Consider the following 14,928-nt stretch of genomic DNA (forward strand, 5'->3'; position numbering starts at 1 on the left):
AAAAGTGGGGAATGGGTTAAACGTCAGAGCCAATGATCTGGGACAACGCTGATGTGATGGACAGGTGGCCGGCAGCGTCTTTTAGGGCGCGTTGTGTTCTTGCGTAGGCGCTTGACCGCCTCTGACATTTAGTAAGCACCGCCGTCCAACGCAAATACCTCGAGACACAGCAGCAAAGAAGATGCAAAGTCACATGAGACATTTGGAACGGGAGTAGAAAGTTAAACTGAAGCCGGGGGGGGGAGAAGTGAAAGAACAGGCTTGTGAGGAAGAGTAGTAGAATTTGGGAAAGGGAGAGTAACCGGAATTGTATGAAAGAAGAAAAGAAGAGGAACCGGTAACACAAGCAGGAGGAGGGCTTGAGAGGGATCAGACGTCCCACTCATTGGCTTTTCTCATCCCATTAAAATGTCAAGAGGACGATGGAGCCTCATGACTGAGACAGTCTTACTAGTTGATCTGAGCTTCAGACGTCAGTCGACGACAATTTCACCCGAGGATGTTACAGAGTACGAGTCTCTCTGTGACTATTTGGAATCCCTGCAACTTAATAATGAGAACAAGTTTGCATCTTTTCTATCAGGTTACTGGTTTCCTCCCACATGCCAAAGACATAAGGCTCAGGTGAACTGGAAACGTAATTGCCTATTCGTGAAATGGGTTTGTCTACTTAATAAGCACATACCAGCTGCGTTGCAAGTAATTGTATCATCTGACACCTATAGCGCACACACACACCACATAGACACTGATCCAGGACGTGAACGCTGCTTGGATGTAGTCGCACTTTGATGCTGGGAAATAGAAAATGTGCTTATCCTGACATGTTGACAGGCTCCAACACCCGCTTTGTGGGCTTACTCACTAAATAATGGGCATGGTGGCATTGATGATTGTAATACATCGTTGTATGTGTTGCCCTTTTAGCCCTGCGACATACTGGCAACCTGTCAAGGGTATTCTCTGGCTGGGTTTGCCTCTCAGGGGTAAGCAGGTATTGATATAGATCCATGGAAGTAAATACATTTAAGTAATTAGGTTTTACATCCACTTTATGTGTGACCGACTTGCATGCATATAACAGGTCGGATGTGTTGACTACTCATCTCCTAATTGGCTTGGAATGATTTATATGTTTTGTTTTCAATGCAATTAAACTGTTTCTTAGAAATGCATTGTAGCAAATGTTATGGCTTTCCAAAAAAAATCTCACTTAGCAGCACATTTTTCAGGCTCTTTACTTCAGCAGTGCATACGAAATGTTTTATATGAAAGGTGCGTGTATCTCCCCCGTACATTAGTATCATATTGTATTCAAGTGTTTGCCGATCAGCAGTCCATTTTCCCCCTCTGTGAACTGATACACAACTCTGCAGTCCTCCATTATTATAATTGCTGCCCGAAGGAGCAGCCTCCAAAGTTATTGGGACCATCAGGGTTTTGTTGAGTCCGTCATATTTCAACTTTTCTATCACACGGTTTTGCCAAGTGTGTTGCACTCTGAGAAGCTTTTAAGATCTCCTCTGGCTCTCAAGGCTATAAATATCTCTCTGCTTTTGTATATTTCTAAAAAAAGGTGTGCACACCGTGGTTGCTTTGTAATATAGTTGTCAAAAGAAATAGCATCAGGTTACATCCTTATAACAACAATGGTTATTAGAGGATCACAGTTTGAAGTGTCATCAGAAGGTAAGAATTGCTGTTGAAGTGAAGCCACGACGCAGTGTTAATGGTTTATAAGACAAACAAGTTGCAGGATTGAATTGGACAGATGTGTAAAACCTATAAAAGTCTTAGTCACCCACTGCCACTCTATCCCATCTTCCACTTTTTGCCCTTGCTCCTTTTTTTTTCCTCTATCTGTTTGTTCACAGCTTGACTTTAGTCAGGGCAGTCATTTCCTTGTCAACAAAAGGACAGTCACCCAACCTGAACTGCCACCAGCAGCCTACTAACAGAAAAATGGAACACAAGCCAAATGAAACACTCGTGTTTAAACTTCCCCACATTATTCTAGGTACATCATTAACCACGGGGATTCAAAAAAAGATGTTCATTTTAATTTTTATTCATTTAAATTTACAATTTCTTTCTGTGAGTTGAGAAGACTGACACCTTCTTTTTATTATTTATTTAAAAGTGTAGAGTCAGACTGGAAATGGGGGGAAAGAGAGAGAAGGGTATAACATGCAACAAAGGTCTCAAGGGTGAGATGTAACCCAGGATGTTGTGGAAATGAGGAATGCGCTGTAACCGCTCTACTACAAACTCACTACAGATTGATACCATTTCCATGTCGGCATTGACTGTGGTGATAGAGCCTTGAGTTGATTAGCCTAGCTTAGCATAACGACTGGAATCGGGGGGGGGGGGGGGGGGGGAGAAACAGCCAGCCTGGCTCCTTCCAATGTTAAAAAAGAAATATGGCTACCAACATCATTTGTTTAATCCGTACACAAACAAAAATGTAAACACAACAATTTTTGGTTTTAGAGGGAATTACTTAGCATAGCGAATACAAATGTATCCATCCACCCAGCATGCCTCGCAGTGACAACAAAACGCTGAGATGTAACTTTGGAAGTTTCTACCATATAACTCCCCATAAAACCACAAATTGTTGTTTTGAACAAAATACAATGTGTTAGTCTGTGAGCTTTAGAGGCGCGGGTAGTCTTTTTTTTTTTACTTTGGAGAGAGACTGGCTAGCTGTTTTCCCCTGCTAAGCTAGGCTAATAGCCTCCTGACTCCAGGTCCATACTTGATGCACAGACATGAGACTAGTTTCAATTTGCTCACCTTACTCTTGGCAAGAAAATGATTAATACCCTTTTCCACCAATAGGTGCATATATGCTGTTTTTAAAACACAGGAAAACCCGCCTAAAATAGGCGATAGACTCCTTTCCCATTGCTAGTATGCTGTGTCGTTGCACTGGCCTGTTTCTTCTAAACATTTTTCACACATTTATTTTCTCTACAACCCAAATTCCCCTTTTGAAGTCTCTAGGTTTCCTATCTTCTTAGGGCCCATTCCAATACTCAGAAACAGATCCTTCTCTCCCACCTTCTCGCCTTCCTTCCCCTGATCAGTATTCGAGTTGATGGGTGAAAGCAGTGTTGCAGAAAGCCCTCCAGCGTCAGCATCCATTCACATCAGATCACGGGCTCTAAGAGAGAGGAAAGAAGGGAGGAGAGGAGGAGTTGAGACAGACTGGGCCTCAGCCAGAGAGCAGTGAGTCAGTCTGTGGGTAGGAGTGTCGGCATGGAGGGAGCGCAAAAGAAATCCTGCCGAGTCATCCTGGCGTAGGATGCTCTCGTCACCTCCTGGCCTCGCAGGAATGCATTGCAGATGTGGAAGCTATCGTCAATGCAGGGTGATATGATGGGAGATGATGAGAGAGGGTATCCAGGGTCACCAGACACACACGCACACACACACACACCGGTACACAGACAACATAGATAAGACCTCTACTGTTACTTGCTCTTTTGTAAGGTTTTTTAGATTATTTTATTTCAAAACAATAACTAATTGTATTCTTCATATATTTGATTCTAGCTGCTCGAATCTCCACTTCTGGAAGCTGATCCGAGTAACTTAATATTGGAATTTTATATAACCTGAATCTCAGGTACCACTTTAAAATATCTACTCAGTAGTTTGTCGACAAAGCTAGTGCATCAATTAAATGAATTGAAATACTGGAAGAATTTTAATTTATTTCAGCAGATTAGAGTTTCCTTAACGGTATTTGACTGATTTGCTACTCCTTTTTTTCTCCAGCGTAACCATGTACCTGTGCAAACGCATATTAAAGAACTGTGAATGTGAATTCAGCATTGTTTTAATTATGAGGCCTATAGGTCCGGATTGATTTTCGCAGGTGCTCTGCTCGTGTAAAGCAGAGAGAGAGAGTGAAAGTGTGAAAGTGTTTAAGAGAGAGTGTGTGTGCGTGTGCGTGTGTGACTCAATTAAGATGCTTAATTTACTCAATTAAGATGCTTCTTAATTGAGGCCCTGTTCGTAGATTGGGGTCTCTGGACTCTCATCTGATTAGAAAAAACCTGGTCTGGAGCTTTGCCAAATGGATACTGTATGTCTATTTGATTTGTGTTCTCTTAGTTAAACAGTGATGGTGAATTTCTCCAACATCTACCGACTCTTCAACACTTATTCGACTTTTTGTTGTTGTTGTTTTCTGCATTGTTCTGCATCACCAGTTCCAGGCAGAAAGGAATATCTGTACTCTCAATTACTCTAAAACTCCTTTGTGCTCTGATAAGAATATTGTCCAGATGAAATAACAGACACAGATTTGATGACAATACAATATACGATATGGCGATATATATATTTTATTTTGAAACATGGCCCTCGTTCTTTTTCTGTCAGCCTCTTCCCCTGCCATCATTGTGCATGATTCTTTAATAGATATATTTGAACACATTACATTTGTTTATAATATTAAAACTCATTAAGTGTGCTATTATGAGTCCTAGTACTGCTTTGCTGCGGCGATGGCGTACTCATTACTGGAACCAAATCATAGTGTTTCATTCGCACGTTATTGTCTTGGTCAGTGCTTTGCTCAAGGGCAGTTTAATAAAAAATGTTCTGAAAAAATAAAAACATAACTAAATCAAGTCAGTTTAGATCAAAGTATTTGAGCGGGCGGACGGTGACTTTCTAATGACGAGCAGGCGCAGATTACTCCACTTGCAATAGTCCTCTTTGATAGGAACATCACATAAAACCAAGCATTTACAAACGATGACTTTCTAAAGTACCCCCTTCTCATTTGCATGGAACCATGCTCTCATACGTCTAGCCCACAGTGCAGTTAACCTCAGAGTTGTGTGTGGCAGGCGTCTGTCATTTCTGAGGCAATGTGTTGGGCCCTGAGCCTGCGAGCTGGCAGCTGCCTTTGTGTGTCGTGACCACTTGAAGCGGGACACTCGTGCGTGCACAACAAGTGTGAACACAATGACACGCACATAAACAATTAGTTACACAAAAAGAAATGGAAACACACACATTGCTAAACTGCGAGCAGATTTGTATAATTATGCTTCCTGCCACTGCCTCTCAGTCGGCCCTTGAATACTGGCTCTCAGAACACTTAATCATCTGGCTTGTATGTGCGCACATACACAGATCAAGCATATTTATATACAACCATAGACTGCATATAAGAAGTGGATGTAGTCATCGTGACGTCACGCATTGCTTTGTGGACTGCGGTTTTGAAGGCTCGAGTTTGCCGATTTCGCCGTCACCGTCTTGGATTACGGCCGTCGCCATGTTGCTTTTTCGCAACCAATGAACGGAATTTAGCATATTTGGAATGCGGAGGAGTGACGTAGAGACGCCGTATACGGCTCTGGTAGTTGCAGCGACGTGTCACAGTAACAATCGTAGTAAGCACCACCCTAAAGCCTACTAAATAAATCAAGTGAGCAGTAGGGTTTTTTTTTGCAACTGCAAGGAGTCGCCCCCTGCTGGTCAGTAGAGAGAATGCAATTTTTAAGACACTTCCGCGTCGGCTTCACTCGGCAGAACCGGAGGTTGCCGCCTGTATACAACATACATTTACAGTACATATGTAATTACATGAGTTCAAATCAGTTGCTGAGAAGCCTCTACACACGGTTGCACCATGCACTCACTCAAGCCCTCATATGAGGCACATCTGTTTGTGCAGATGGAAAAGGAAGTTAATTCTAGTGGACAGTCCGCCACAAGTTGTCCTGAAAAGTCGTGTAGCTCTTAGTCACCTCATCTGTAGTGAGTCTGTAGTCTGAGTGCGTGCGTCTCAATGATCAACATGCTACAGTAGTCATCTCTTGCAACCCTAAATATCATGTGCATGAACAACTCATTTGAATAACTACAAATTACGTTTCCTCCAACATATTTTTTGCAAAGCACATTGGTCGTGTATCAATAATGCTCACGGTCAACTTGCCTCATCAGATGAGGCTTAAAATGAGCATGTGCAACTCACTTACAGTATTACTCTCATATTTGATTAAGCCAGACCATATTCCTGTTTGTAAATGCTGTATGTAAATCTAGGTTAGTGTGTTTGAGTGTGTTTGAGTGTGTCTCTGTGCACATTTTGCACTGTGTGGATGAGATTTATGTCAAGTAGCCCAATTCCTCCCAAAAAATGAATATATTCATGATTTGGAGCAGAGCATTGGGGCAGAGGAGAAAGGTGTGTGTGTGTGTGTGCGTGTGTGTGTGTGTGTGTGTGTTGTAGTAGGAGCTGCTACTCTCAATACAGCCCTGCAGCAACAATGTGAAAGACTCAGAGAGAGAGAGAGAGAGAGAGAGCTGGAGAGAAAGGGAGAGAGGCTTTCTGCGCATTAAAACACACATACACTCAAAGTCACTGCAAGGACATGTTTACACAAATCCATGTGTTGCTGTGCTATTGAGTGTATGTATATTTATACAGTATAATGCAAGGTTTCTGTTTAAACCTTCCTACTACGAAATACATCCATACTGTATACTGCTCGCATCCTTTGCCAAATATGTTCAGGAGGAAACGTATATTGCTGCGCGGATCCTTTGCAGCATTTTTTCAAGTCCAGGAAGTGTCACTTTCTTACGCTTTGCAGGTAGAAATCACATGACTTTCATACCAGAGACTCAGAGTTTGAGTCCTGCGTCCCACATTTTGTTAGTTTTATGCTACTAACATGTGGTTAATGTCTCAGGAAGAAGAATCTTTCCCTATTAACCAGGTGCTTTTACTTGCCCTTAACATGTTAATTGTTCTTTAGTTGGAGTCGATATTGTCGCGAAAACCAATTAAATATGTTGATTGTGAATGTTTTGCATATTTATTTAATTGAAATGTGTTCTCAACACGTTGATGTTTATGATATTGTTGATATTGATAAAAACAATATTTCTTTCTTATTATATATAGTTGCATGGAGACATGCTTGTAATGTTATGTAGCTTGGAAAGAGTAATGGAAGCATGGGGAAAGTGGTTATTTTGGTCTCTCCTTGAATACTGCATAGAGCCTGGTCTTCAGTTTAATGCCAGTTATATTAATTCATCTCTGACAAGATCCCATCTCGTCGGATTATAAAAAGAAAACACACTATTTTATTTTCTTTGACATTCTGTATCTACTTAAAGCGGATATTACAGCAGATATTACATTCGGATATTAAACTCGTTGTGCAGAGTGATTCCATTGCTAAATACGAGCCAGTCTGTCATGAACGCAGAGGAAACACCCCAGCGGTTTGGATGTAATAGATAAAGAAGAAAGAGATGGATACAACTTCATTTATCTCCCTACTTGGGTGGTGTGTCCCAGCTGATGAGCCGGGGGCCTTGTCTTATAGATCCAGGCCTCTGAAGTCCACAGGTGTAGCTCAAAGCACCGTGCAGAATAAAAAGGATCACCGGAGGAGCTTGGCGACCTTGAAATATTAGCAAGGCGAATTAGCAAGGTTGTATATTATTATTCCTCAGACGGATTGAAGGATGGATGAAAGAGCAAAATGATGAAAAAGGGATGAGAAAGATGAATGGATAGCCACAGCTAAGGAGGGAAGGGTTTCTAACCTCTCATTAAACTTCAGTCTGATGGATTGATGAAAGGAGGAGATGGGCAAGCGGTGACGAAAACAGGAGAATTTTAGGACTCTCTTTGCCCTCATGTACCCTGTACGTCTGGATAGACGGTTCGCTGATTGAATGACTCAAAAGTCTCTTTGGTTTCCCACTCTCATCTCGACTGCTTCGACCTGATGGAGTGGTAAATAATCCTCTCACAGTTTTGCATAATTTGTCTCCCGTTTATAATAGGCCGCTGAGTGATTTTCTTTCAAGAAGCTTCTGTCTCTGGGCTGTCTGTGTCTTCCTCCCCTGGTTCTACCTGGTCCACCCTTCCTCTTCCTCTCCTCTGTCGTTCTCTGCTCTACCCTTTTTAACTGGTGTCTCCTTCTCTTCACAGAATAACCTTCTGCCACCTGCCCTTCCAGAGTAAATGGCTGTACATCGGCACAGAACGAGGGAACATCCACCTCGTCAACGTGGAGTCCTTTATGCTCTCAGGCTACGTCATCATGTGGAACAAAGCCATTGAACTGTGAGTGGAACTGCCCACGTGTCACCCTCTGATGCCGCCTCCCACTCTTAATGCCCTGAATGTGTCTCACATGTGCTCTCTTCTTCTTCTTCTTCTTCTTCTTCTTCTTCTTCGACTTCAAAGGGTGCACAACTTGGCATGCTGCTGTGCAGGTTTGTGTGCGGTATGGAGGGGGTTCTCATCCACAGTGAATCACCGATACGCAGATCAATATTTGAACTCTGTAGGAATCAAACTCATATCAGCAGCACTGCAACATTGATCCCAGGGTCTATTGACTCACCTTGCAGCACTTAAGTGAGGCAAGCCATGCAGTGTAATCAGCTTTTTACCTTTCAAAAGGTTATTGTAGCTTAAATATAATGAGATAAGAAAGAATCATTAGTCAGTCTATCACTTCCAGGCACCGTATCCGACTCCAGGTAGTGAGCGACCTGTCTCCTTGCTGTTTCAATGGATCCGTCAGTTTGACAGGCTCCATTTTGGCTCCCTGCTGTAGAGACTTAAATTATTCACTGGAGCGTTTTGCTTCACGCTTCCCCCCCCCCCCATCCCCTTCTCTGTATGTGTGTGCGGGTGAGGAGAGAGGGAAAAGATGGAGGAAGGCGGGAGGGGGTGGAACAGGTGTCTGCCGAGATCAGTGTATGGTACACACAGACGTCTCGTCTTGTCGACAGGGCTGCAGGGAAGAAAAGGCGAGAGTGAGTGGTGGGAGAGAGGAGGAGGAGGAGGGGGAGGGGGAGGGGGGAGGGGAAGCGTATGACAGAGAGGAGACTGGAGTGGAATGGATGAGACGGGGCTTTTGCCCGGGGTAAAGGACATGCAGAGGAGGAAGGTGATGGAGGAGAGGAGCGGAGTGGCGACAGAGGGATACATGCAAGTAACAGAGGGCAGAAGCAGAGGAGGAGGTGTGCAGAGAAATGAGGATAAAGAGGTGGAAAGGTTTTCAATTAAATAAAAAAAGGGCAGAAGAGGAAGGCAAGGAGTGATAATGATGAGAAAGAGGGTAGATGTGGATGATAAGATAGAGAGGTAGATACAGGAGTTCTTCTTGACTAAAGGACAAGCAATAACTTCCACTTTTCTTTGCTAGACTGCATTCTCTTCGTTTCTCCTTCACCTTTACGGTACCATTCACTCCTCTTCACCTTGTTTCACCTAGATGTCAATGTTTTTTTCCCCCCACCATCCTCATATTATTTCAAAATTCCTCCTCCGCTCCACAGCTTTTGACAAAGTTCTCTCTATGAAGAGTTAATACTATGTAGAATATTCTCAAAAGAGGTTATAAGAATATCTTTTGAATGTACAGGAAGTGAATAATGATTAAATCAACATACACTTATTGAAATAATGGACTGCTTTTATGAAACGCTTTTAGCATCTCATTCACCCGTCTCACACACATTTGGCAAGTAACCGTTGCAAGGGACTGGCCATACCCGGTAATTTGAGGTTAAGAATGGGGTAAGTCTGGCATCATACCCCAAACACTGCACTTATGCACAAAATAGTCTAAATTGAAAACATCCCAAAGAAATCTACCATTTCATCTGTAAGGGTGCGTAGGTTCATGGTGCTTCGTGTGCAACATTTCTAAATCTTTCTAAAATTATAAAGCGGACAGAAAAATGAAAACCAATCCTGCTTGAATTCAGGGTTGAGTCAGTATCCTGATCCTGCAAATATCTAACATTTGGAATCAAGTGATATTTTCATCAATATTCAGCACATTCCAAAGAATGTGTTCGCATCTATTTTCTGGTTTGATGACAAATCCTTTTTGACTACATCAACCATAACCTCTCGCTTGACTAAGCTGAGAGGGAGATCAGTCCTTTCCATAACACTGCCGTTTGTATTAGAAATAGAAATAGAAGCGTATGTCTCAAAGTCCCCTTCTCTACACCACAGATTGCAGAAGCTGCTAACATTACATCTCTACCTTACCTCCATTTCTTCAAGCCACCCAAAAGTCAACATGCAACAGCTTTTGTTGTTTCCATTCAGGCCACAATCCCTCACACATAGTATTCTATGGGACACTATGTCTTGAAGATGGCGGCAGTGCCAGCAATTGATTCATGTATTTGTTACAGAAGCTCTCAGTTTGCATACATGTCTATATATGTATGAGTGTGTGTGTGTCTAGGGTTTGCTTTGACCCAGATCAGAGCGGTGTGATGTGATTCTCTTGTTCTCTCTTCTTTTGTTCTTTGCCAGCTGTGGGGTTGATAGGGTTGCGGTAGTCCAGGTACAAAAGCCTCTGTATCTCTCCCATTGTTCTTCTCTGACGCTGTCGTCGTCAGAAGATAGCACTTGATCTAAATTAACTGGAATTGCTGTAACAATTACATTCTCTGTTTTTCGTCATCATAAATTGATTATCATTAGGTTTTGAACTGTTAAAATAAGGGTTTTGAAGATGCCCCGTCGGGCTCTGGGAACCTGTGCTGTGACTCAACAAAATGTTGTTGGTGTTGCAGACTTGCATTTCTAAGCTAGGTGATATTTCAGTATCATCAGCTGAACACTTGGGAGTTGTCTACATCAGTATTATTGTCCTATACTGAAGCTAATACATGTAGTGCTATTTAAAGCATTTCAAGATTTGATTTGAAGCCCAGCCTCCTACACCTCTGTTCCATTGTCATTGCTGTAATGAGCTTAGAATACGCTGTGTACCGGGGTCAACATCCCTTGGGCCCTACTATTTGGAGACAAGCTGCAGTAGCTGTGCCAGTGGCCCCAGGCCTGGCCTGGCCCGGCCCAGCCCGGCCCGCCCCGGCCCGGCCCAGTGCTCTGTGCATTTGTATGACTCACATATATTACAGTACATAACCAACTGCATGGCGCTATAGTTCAGTCAGTGCTTTAGGCATTAAGGACATTGCCATAAGGCCACATGTGAATCTGTTTGTTCAAATGACGCATCTTTTTATGTATGCAGCACTGTATATGCGAGAATATTTATAGATTTGTACCTGGCAGCGTCTGTGTGTGTGTGTGTGTGTGTGTGTGTGTGTGTGTGTGTGTGTGTGTGTGTGTGTGTGTGTGTGTGTGTGTGTGTGTGTGTGTGTGTGTGTGTGTGTGTGTGTGTGTGTTTGTTTGATTTGATTCAGCTGGATGGTCACTGGGTACAGAGGGCCGGAGAGAAGTGGGACAGGAGTGGTAAAATGTTAACAGCTTACTATGACACATAGTTCACGTGAACATGTTGGCCTGAGGCCTATTCTGTCCTCTTTTATTTTCTCCCACTCAGGACTCTGTAATTACTTGTTTGAATTTTTCATGCTTCTACGTATGGGTGGTCCTCAGCTGGTACTGCAGTGCCCTACCAGGGAAGCATCCCGGCCTCCAACTGCAGCCTGGGGAGGCTGCAGGTGGAGGCCCGGAACAGTGACCTTTCCTGGGGGGGGGGGGACCCAGCCTTCCAACACCCTGTGCACTTGGAAAGGTGGAAATTACAAAACATTTTGAGGATTCACATAATATTAATCCGTACGGTGTAAAGATTTGCAGTCACTTATTGTGCAGTTTGCACGTTAGTAAGTGATCATGTCATAATTCATAAGGTGCCGTCCTGGATTCTAAATAAGTTAACTTCTCTATATTGTTAAGTTTAATACAACAATAAACCTATACAAGCAGCAGTATCGGGAGAGACTGGAGACACATTTGGTCCAAAGTATAACGAAGCACACAGACTTAAGGCTACAACCTTTATTAGAGAACTAATGTTACAATACCAGGTTGTAAAGTCAAAGAGTCAAAAAACAAGCGCCTTATACCCTTTCCGTCATTCTATACAAGCAGGGTTAATAGCTCAGCAAACACTTTAATAATAATAACACTACATTTTAATTCTAATTCTACATTTTGGCACATGCATTTAGTTTGCACCGTTTTGCAGAGAGTTAGACGAGAAGATCAACACCACTCTCATATCTACCTGTTAGATATGAAGCTAGGTACAGCCAGGGTATGCTTAGATTAGCTTAGCTTAGAGACAGGAAGCAGCGGAAAACAGCCAAATCAGCTTAGCATCACCTCTACTGACGAGTTTACACTACACGATTTTAGCCCTGATCGCTGACAGCTTTTGATGATTGCTTACAAAGGCCTTGTTTCAGATTCAAATCTGTACTTGCTCCTGTGTGGGAATTTTCAAAAATATGAGAGATGAGAGAGATATCTAGCATGTTAAATATCTGGACCTCTCTAAGAATCCAAATCCTGTAGTGTGACAATTATCTTGATAGGCAATGACAGCAGTGACGGTCTAAAGCCAATGAGAGGACAAGATATGGGGCGAGGGAAATTTCATTTATTTATTTACCTCCTTTTCTTTTTTTCCTTGTTTTCTTTTTTTGCTGCAAATCAGCAATCAGACTTGTCTGATCCACAACAACTTCAAGATAACCCATTATAAGACAGACATTAATGTAATACAGTAAAACAAAAAATGTTCACAACCCGAAAAGATTTGATTTTGATTTCGTATGAAATTACAAATGAATGGTCTTACTTGGTGTGTACATGGTATAAGTGGGATAATGCCCTTCGGGGTGTCCAAGGATTTAATGGACTGAGGGGAGGCCAGATCCATTAATTCCTGATTATGGACACCTCGAAGGGCATTATCCCCGACTTTGCTGACAGATAAGTGAACAAGCGTATTTCCCAAATGATCCAACTACTTTAACTGCACCACGTCACATAATGGTTGTTTCTGTTGCTCTTGCTGTCTTTCAGTAAGCTTTTAAACAGGGAGCAGAATGCTGTGTGTCACGGCCGAGCAGTCAATGGCCTTATCAGTCCACAGCAGGAGGGGCTCTAATGCAGAAAGCTACTGTTTTGGTCAGAGGATTTAGTATTAAAGTTTTGTTCTTTCATGTACTGGAAACCTTTGCCATGTACTCAGTACAGCTGGGCCAGCACTTTTTCATCTGGAACATGTGTATTCTATGCATTAACACACACACACACACACAATCATGAGGCCGTGCTGCAAACATGTCGCCGCCGAGACATTGTCATGGTGACTGCCCCCTCTGCTGCCTCACGGTGTGTCACCCGTGGTGACGCCAGATGTTCAGGACTTCACTGTGCATGTGTGTGACACTGTACAAGTGTGTCTGTGTATTTTTGTATTCACATCTTGTTGTTTAATTTGTGTGTGTGTGTGTGTAAGCGCATGCGTGCCTGCACCGAAGAGATGTTTTCAAATTGTGTGAGGTGGACCCTTCCTTTTGCTTTAACATCCCCGCCCTGTGTCATCTACACACCAACAGACATTTCCTCTATGGTGCTTGTGTGTGCGCCATAGAGTGGTCCATTTTCCTTAAGGTACTGAACGCATCACTGTGTTTCAGATGAATATTTAAGACACAAAGAAGGATTTGGTGCAATAAAGGTTTATAGCATATGACTTTTTTTTTACTGAAGGTGCCGAGGGGGCGGATATGTTAAGTGTTATATTTGACATGATGCATTTAGTTTAACTCTAGTAGTACATAAATAGAGTAGTGTGCATTAACACTAAAACATCTATCTTTATGAACTTGCAAAAGCTATCAGAGACACACATGTTCCTTTATACACTCATACTCGATCGCTCTTGTCCCCGAAGACCTTTTTTTTAACTTTGTATGCAAAACGCAGAGTCATTAGCAGTACGCAGTCAGAAATGTGTGCTCACAGGAGCGTGTTGAAGTAGTTAGGCAGGCGTTGTTTGTGTCTGTGTGTGTGTGTGTGTGGGTTTGTGTGTTTGTGGCAGAGTATGGATGCGTTTTGGGAGCCTGTCTTTTCTCTGCCCATTCTGCCTCTGTTGCCATGGTGACTCCTTCATCTCCAAACCTGAACATGCATTTTGAGAATGTGTCCACGTCAGATTTATTTACTGTATAACAACAGGTTTTAACAAACCAGATTTGTGTGTGGAGTCTCACGGGGTGGAGTACATTGTGCATGAAATCCTGAAACAAGAGGAAATGAACCACGTGGGACAGGCGGCCTTTTATGCACGTTGCATTTTGTAATTCAGCAAGAGGGTAATTGTTTGTTATGGATGTGGGTTTTACAAATGGGGTGGATGTTAAGATGTCTCTTAACTGTGCCGACATGCAAATTGTGTGTGTGTGTGTGTGTGTGTGTGTGTGTGTGTGTGTGTGTGTGTGTGTGTGTGTGTGTGTGTGTGTGTGTGTGTGTGTGTGTGTGTGTGTGTGTGTGTGTGTGTGTGTGTGTGTGTGTGTGTGTGTGTGTGTGTGTGTGTGTGTGTGTCCGCGTGTGCGTGCGCATGGGCGTTCTGCTATGGACGACCGTTAGCTGAGAGACAGGCAGTGAAGGGGGATTAGATAAATCAACAGCTCCAGCTGCAGCAGAGCTTAGGTAATAAGGCTCTGGCACAAACAGGCTAAATATAGAGACAACTGACTGACTGCCTGCCTGCCCACTAACTGCTACCTTTTAACGCGCACACACACACACACACACACGCACACACAAACACACAGTAGATGCTATCCTTATAGGTGATTTGTTCATTTTTAACATGATCCGAATGCAACTGGCAAATGTATTTCGTTATTTTTAAGTCTTATATTGACGTACATATGTTTACACCAGCAGGAATGTAGCGCAACATGAAAATAGTGCCCTCTGCATTTAAATGTGGAAGTGCAATAAAATGGTTTTGTCCACACACACACACACACACACACACACATACGATCATGTTTAGAGTGAATTCTAGATCCAAGACTGAACTGAAAGAAGGGACTCGGAGAAAAAGTTACAAATCCTTC

General features: G+C 42.8%; 1 protein-coding gene across 2 annotated transcripts in view; it reads left to right on the plus strand.

Annotated features, from left to right (window-relative positions):
* Window positions 1-14,928, plus strand: part of stxbp5a (syntaxin binding protein 5a (tomosyn)) — a gene marked incomplete at its 5' end in the record, with an annotated part of 80,599 nt that overhangs the window by 34,121 nt on the left and 31,550 nt on the right. For both annotated transcript variants that reach the window (XM_079179815.1, XM_079179816.1), the window contains one exon: window positions 7,988-8,122. In XM_079179815.1, coding sequence (XP_079035941.1) covers window positions 7,988-8,122 — 135 coding nt within the window. The remainder of the gene's footprint in view (window positions 1-7,987; window positions 8,123-14,928) is intronic.

The sequence above is a fragment of the Pholis gunnellus genome, assembly GCF_910591455.1.
Source record: "Pholis gunnellus genome assembly, chromosome: 19".
In the NCBI taxonomy this organism is placed as follows: Eukaryota; Metazoa; Chordata; class Actinopteri; order Perciformes; family Pholidae; genus Pholis; species Pholis gunnellus.